General features: G+C 61.9%; 1 protein-coding gene across 1 annotated transcript; it reads left to right on the top strand.

The window, feature by feature from the left end:
• The first annotated feature begins 3,163 nt into the window (after positions 1–3,163).
• On the top strand, positions 3,164–6,598 carry PPIA (peptidylprolyl isomerase A). Its single transcript, XM_035723339.1, has 5 exons — positions 3,164–3,292; positions 4,673–4,703; positions 4,999–5,087; positions 5,297–5,469; positions 6,264–6,598. The coding sequence occupies exons 1-5, from the start codon at positions 3,224–3,226 to the stop codon at positions 6,394–6,396; spliced, it is 495 nt and encodes a 164-aa protein (XP_035579232.1). The 5' UTR covers positions 3,164–3,223; the 3' UTR covers positions 6,397–6,598.
• The last annotated feature ends 206 nt before the right edge of the window (positions 6,599–6,804 follow it).

Here is a 6,804-nt window from a genome sequence, read left to right on the forward strand (position 1 = left end):
GTGCAGAGAAGGCAAAGGGTGAGTCCTGCAAAGGCAGGGGAGGTGCAGAGAAGGCAAAGCGTGAGTCCTGCAAAGGCAGGGGAGGTGCAGAGAAGGCAAAGCGTGAGTCCTGCAAAGGCAGGGGAGGCACTGCGCAGGCAAAGGGTGAGTCCTGCAAAGGCAGGGGAGGTGCAGAGAAGGCAAAGCGTGAGTCCTGCAAAGGCAGGGGAGGTGCAGAGAAGGCAAAGCGTGAGTCCTGCAAAGGCAGGGGAGGTGCAGAGAAGGCAAAGGGTGAGTCCTGCAAAGGCAGGGGAGGTGCAGAGAAGCTCAGTGTGGCAAGAGGACCTTCCGCCTACAGAACTAGAACGCAAGCCAGCTGAGATGGTGCCGTGAAGTGGCTGCTTCTGTCTGTCCTGTGGGCAACTGAGAACTTGGAGAGATAGCACAGGAGTTAAAATTTGAGATGATTTTGAGAAGGATCGTTCTGGAAGTCCCTGGAAAAACTGGGGCCCAGTAATTAGGCAGGAGGCTGTTGCAGAAGGACCGAGCTGGAGCTGGAGCTGTGGGAAGGCCTGGGGAGGGAGGAGGAGGTTTGGGGAGGGAACAGGGGGAGGAGGTTTGGGGAGGGAGGAGAGAGGAGGGAGGGGGAGATTTGGGGAGGGAGGAGGGGGAGGAGGTTTGGGGAGGGAGGGAGGAGGGGGAGGAGGCTTGGGGAGGGAGGGGGGAGGGGGAGGAGGTTTGGGGAGGGAGGGAGGAGGGGGAGGAGGTTTGGGGAGGGAGGGAGGAGGGGGAGGAGGTTTGGGGAGGATGGGGGAGGGGGAGGAGGTTTGGGGAGGGAGGGAGGAGGGGAGGAGGTTTGGGGAGGATGGGGGAGGGGGAGGAGGTTCGGGGAGGGTGGGGGAGGGGAGGAGGCTTGGGGAGGGAGGAGGGGGAGGATGTTTGGGGAGGGAGGAGGGGGAGGAGGGGAGGGAGGAAGGAGGGGGAGGAGGTTTGGGGAGGGAGGTGGCAGAGCTGTCTGAGCAGTTCATTCATGAGGAGGAGCGGGTGAGCAGGGAGGATCCATGGCAGGTCTGGAGGGAGCTGTGGGCTCTGGGACTGGCCTAGGAGTCTCCCCAAGATCTGAGCCTCGGGAATGGGTGAGGCTGACCGGGGTGGGTGTGTAGGGAGCACCACCGGGTGTAACATGTAACTGTGACTCAGGAGCAATCTGCAGGAGTTCAGGGGGGAAGGCAGAGCTGGAGACACGGGGAGAGAAGAGCCAAGGCCTCAGGGAAGCAGTAGGGGCTTGGGGGACATGGCTGATGAAGGGCAGTGTCAGGGAAGGCCGACCCAGGACAAAGCCCTGGACTGTGGACTCTGAAGTCACCGCTGGGCCCAGCAGCAGCAAGAAGATGGGACGATCCACGCCAGTCCCCGGGCAAGAGGCGTGCACAAGTTACCCTCTTCCAAAGTGGTCTGTTTTCTTAATGTTTTCAATAACCCGGTTTTTCTCCTATTACTTCTCTGTGGCTCACAGACATTTGAGAGAAGCATTTGTACAGAACACTATAGCAACAAGGTTACAGACCGGTGCTGTCGGGTTTAGAACACCCCCAGCTAGCCCGATCAGGGCGCCGATCAGGGCGCCGTTGAATGCAGTTGGGTCTGCTTTGAGTGTGATTCATCCAAACAAGGCAGGACAGCCCCACATTCCTGAGGTTCTGGGCCTGCTGATATTTTACTCAGTTAGGAAGTCGGGTTCAACTGATAATGCTAATTCAGGATGCTCTACCACAGTGACTCCCCCAGCATGCTCACTTTCTTGAGTGCACACACTGTAAGCTGGTGAGGATGCAGGGAGCAGCCCCAGGGCCTTGCTGACCCCGGTGATGTTACAAGAAGGCAGGACTTTATGCGGCATGAGCGAGAGTGAAGTCACTTCTGCATTCACGCAGTCCTTCTTTCTTAGGACGGGTCCCTAAGTGCTGCGGGGCTCAGCGTGAAGGAGAGGAAGCAGTGCAGGGAGCTTACGGCTGAGGGCCTGGGGCACTTTGTTTCAAGCAGAAGGGAACACGTAGCTTTCTCAAGGTCACCAAGCACCAGGTGATGTGGGAGAGGAAAAAAAAAAAGCAGTTTCCAGGTCCGGCTTTGGGAACACTCGCAGGCTGGTGACTGAGCAGCTACTCACAGGGAGGTGCCTCACTTTCCACCGGTGACAGCGGGGGCCGTGGGGCGGCCGGGGCTGGGAAGCAGGGTCTGTAAGCCCAGCACACGTGGGCTCCGGATGCCGCTGCAGTCATTGCGCGGGCTGCCCGCCGCGGGGCGCATCCTACGGCCGGGGAAGCCGTGCAGATGGGAGACACCGGCTTTGACACACGAACCTGACACCGGGAATGCTGCAACTGAGTGGCCGACGAGGACCTGACGACCCCCCTTCCAGACTCTGCACGGGGGACGGGGTCACCGCCCGCGTCCGAGCCCGGGGGTGGGGGCGCTCTCTGGGGCGCGGCTCCCACTCCTGCTCCCCAAGTCGAAAGAGGGCACGGGAGCGCGCCGCGACTCCGCAGGTACGAGCCTGCCAGGCTCTCGTGTCAACGTCCTCCTCCTGGAGAAAATTCAAGCAGACTGTGCAAGATATTTTGGGAAAGTAGGGCATTTTGGAAGCATTTCGTAACCTCCGAGACGGGGGCGGCGGTGCCTCCCGTGCGCTGGAGAAGGGGGCTGATGCCCGGGGCCACTCGGCGCCCCCAGCCGCGCGCGGAGTCGCGGGGGCGCGGGCCTGCTGGGGCGCGGGCGACCTTGGCGGGCGGCGCGACCTTGAGGCCTGCGTTCGCCTCAGTTGCCCCCTCTGCGCAATGGGGACACGCCCTAGCCGCCGGACTGCGTAAGCCCGCCAGCGCCGGAGCCTCCGTCCCCCTCCCTCCCGGCGCCCTCTCGGGCTCCGCCGGCCCGCCGGGCCTCCGTCCCCGCGCCCGCACCCCGTCCCGGACCCGGTCCCCACGCCGCAGCGCCGCGACGGAGCCCGCGGGCGGGAACCTGCCCGCGCCGCCAGCGCGCACGCGCGCCCCCGTCCCGCCCCTCCGGCGCCGTCTCCTCTCATAAGCCAGCCGCACCATCACTCCGACCGGCCCGCGCTCGCGATTGGCCAGGGTCCGGGCGCGCGACCGGCCGTGGGCGGGGCTCGGTCGGCTATAAAAGGGGCCGCGGCGGAGCTCGTGCCGCCTTGCAGACGCCACCGACCCGGAGCCGCCTTCGCCGCCCAGCCATGGTCAACCCCACCGTGTTCTTCGATATCGCCGTGGACGGCGAGCCCTTGGGCCGCGTCTCCTTCGAGGTGGGCGGGCGGGGCGCGCCGGCGGGGCGCGGAGGGTCCGGCGCGGGCGGCCGGGGGTTGGCGGCGAGCGGGGGGCGCGGGCGGACGGGCGGCCCCGGCCCGAGGAGCGCGGGCGGCGCGGCGCCATTTCCTGACGAGGGGCCATTTTGGGCGGACGGGGGCGGCGGGGGCGGCGGGGGCGGCGGGGGAGGGGCGGCGGCGGACAAAGGCGGGGCGGCGGGGGAGGGGCGGCGCGCACGTGCTCGGGCCGCGCGCCCGCGGTGGGCAACGCCCGCAGGCGGGGCGGCGGGGGCCTGGGGGACGGCGGTGGGGGGGGGCGGGTTTGCGGAAGCGGCCCGGCCCCGCCCGGCGGAAGCGTGCGGCGCCCCCGCCTTTGCGCCGACGACGCTGGCCCCGCCCGCCCAACGGGCCCCCGGCGGCTCTGCGGGCCGAGCGGGCGGCGCACGCGGACGCGCCCCGCCGCCTTCCGCACGTGGCGCAGCCCCGGCCCCTCCCGGGGCTCACCTGCCGGGGAGGGGGGGGATCCCGTCTTGGGGGCCTCCGGTGGCGGCTCCCGTTCCTCGTGCCTCCTTCCTGCTCTCCGTCCCCCGCCCCGCGCCGGGAGGGCGGGGCCCTACGGGAGGCCCCTGCACCCCGCGCCAGTGTGTGCTCGCCGGGCAGGGTTGGGGCCGTTGGCCGGGGGGAGGGGCGGCCGCCGGGAGCTGCCGGGGCGGGGCGGGGCGGCGCGCGGGGCGCGGGCTTCCCGGCAGGAACAGCCCGAGACTCCGCACAGACACGCAGCGTCAGTTACGTGTAAAGTGCGCTCCGCGCCGGGCGGGGACTCCGGGTCCAGGGCGACCCGCGCGTGATGGGGGCGGAGATCGCTCCTAAGCCGCTCCGCCCAGCGGTTGGCTGTGCCGGGGACCCCGCGCCGGGAAGGGACCGCCCTGCACGAGCAGACGGGGGGTGGCAGCCTGTCCCCGCGGGAGCGCTCGCGGCTCCAGCAGACGGGGGGTGGCAGCCTGTCCCCGCGGGAGCGCTCGCGGCTCCTGAACACCCGCGCCCCCTGGGCGGCAGCTGCGGTCGGGGGAGGCGGAGCCCGGCGCGTGTTCGGAGAAGGTGTGAGGCCCCGGGAGGCTGGGAGGCCTGTTTCGGAAGCCTCGCACTAACTCATTACCGGTTGTGGATTTTTGGCATGTCTGGGTCTCGTGTTGCTTAACCCAACCCCACAGGACTTCCGGCTGTCGAGAGCCGTTCTTTTTTGGGATTTACGATAATTACTGAAGAAGCATTTTCTTCTCGTGAGAAAATGAATTTACCATTCAGAAGCCCCCGAAGACATGGCTACTAAGCAACAAGATACGCCAGCAGATGTTAATTAACGCTCATTTTCTCTTGCAGCTATTTGCAGACAAAGTTCCAAAGACAGCAGGTTAGTTTCCTTTTTCGTTTTTAACTTCCTGAGATGTACCAACTTAAAATCTTCGGTGTAGGGGCGCCTGGGTGGCTCAGATGGTTAGGCGTCTGCCTTCCGCTCAGGTCATGATCCCAGGGTCCTGGGATCGAGCCCCGCATCGGGCTCCCTGCTCCCTGGGAGCCTGCTTCTCCCTCTGCCTCTCTCTCTCTGTCTCTCATGAATGAATAAATAAGATCTTTAAAAAAGATAAAATAAACGGTGTGCACGTGTGTATATATGTATATGGGTTTTTTTTTTTCCTTTTGGGCAGAGAACTTCCGTGCCCTGAGCACTGGGGAGAAAGGATTTGGTTATAAAGGCTCCTGCTTTCACAGGATTATTCCGGGATTTATGTGCCAGGTATGAAATTCACTGGTCCTGATTTGGGTGGTTCTCTTAATTTGAAAGTGAGCTAGAGTATTTCACCATGGAGTGTATGAGTTGTTTTCTACCATTTGGGTCCCCCTTAATCTTGTTAGGTTAAACTTGTGTTTTAAAGTTGGACAGTTGCAAGTTGCATGTGTTCTGATCACACTGCCAGGAGTGATAGGTTTTGCTCTTGTTCACAGGGGGGGGACTTCACACGCCACAACGGCACTGGAGGCAAGTCCATCTATGGGGAGAAGTTTGATGATGAGAATTTCATCCTGAAGCACACGGGTCCTGGCATCCTGTCCATGGCCAACGCTGGACCCAACACGAACGGTTCCCAGTTCTTCATCTGCACTGCCAAGACTGAGTGGTAAGGGCAGAACACAGGGAAGGCAACCCGGGAGCCCTAATTCCTTGCTTCTCTCTTTTCCTGTTTTCCATCTAAAGTAGCAGGAGGACACGAGAAAGCTACAAATTTAGGTCCTGTGGTACAGAAAGCAAGATCCTGGAATAGCAAGGGCGCCTAGCTGAGTAGTTCGATTGGCTGCTACTTTTGGGGCACCTGGCTGGCCCAGTTTTTCAGGAGTGTGGAATGCTTGATTTCAGGGTCGTAAATTCAAGCCCCACGTTGGGTGTAGAGATCACTAACAACTTAAAAAAGTAAACACAAACTACAAGAGTGGTAATTCTTATTTCATTGTAGTGTGCTTGTTGGTTCTTCAGGGTTTTTTTTATTTATGAGAGAGCACATGTGCGGGGGTGGGTGTGTGGAGAAGCAGACTGCCCCGCTGAGCAGGGACCCTGATGCAGGACTCAGTCCCAGGACCCTGAGAATATGACCTGAGCTGAAGGCAGACACTTAACCTACTGAGCGGCCCAGGCGCCCCTAGGGGTCCATTTTAAGTGTAGGATTTTTGACAGCAGTTGGAGAATGTTACATCACTTTTTGAGACTGATTTTTAGTCTATGGTGTTGCCATTGGTTTAGCTAGAAGGATGAAACGTTTAGTGTTGAGTCAACACGAGCTGGTACGAAAGGCCAAGTATGCCCCCCCCTTTTGATGTCTCGGGTGTGGGGTGCTGGGGCCCTGGCCCCCCTCCTGCACAGTGTGAGCGGCTTCTTGGTCCCTGGCCCCAGCGGTGATGCTGGCTTTTGCGTTTGCAGGTTGGATGGCAAGCACGTGGTCTTCGGCAAGGTCAAAGAGGGCATGAACATCGTGGAGGCCATGGAGCGCTTTGGGTCCAGGAACGGCAAGACCAGCAAGAAGATCACCATTGCTGACTGTGGACAGATCTAGGAAATCCGACTCGTGTTTTATCTTAACTACCAGACCATTCCTTGTGTAGCTCGGGAGAGCACCCCTCCACCCCCACCTGCTCGAGATACCCCAGAATCTCTGTGCTCTTGCTGCAGTTCTGCGGGCTCCATGGTTCCTTCTCCCCAGGTCTAGCTGGATGGCAGAGTTCAGTTGATGATGATGAAATAAAACCTAAACCACAGTTGTCAGGCCTTGTCTTGGGAGGGGCGAGTCCGTACAGCTTTGATTCGCAGCAGCAGGCTTGCTCCCCTGATCCAAGGAAATAACCGGCGCAGGGTGTCCCTAAAAGCGTGTGGGTGAGGGGTACATAGGCTGGGACTTGACGGGCAGGGGCCAGGCTGGACCAGAGCTCTGGGGGCGGGGGATGGTGACCGCTGCGGGAAACAG

The sequence above is a fragment of the Zalophus californianus genome, chromosome 12, assembly GCF_009762305.2.
Source record: "Zalophus californianus isolate mZalCal1 chromosome 12, mZalCal1.pri.v2, whole genome shotgun sequence".
Lineage (NCBI taxonomy): Eukaryota > Metazoa > Chordata > Mammalia > Carnivora > Otariidae > Zalophus > Zalophus californianus.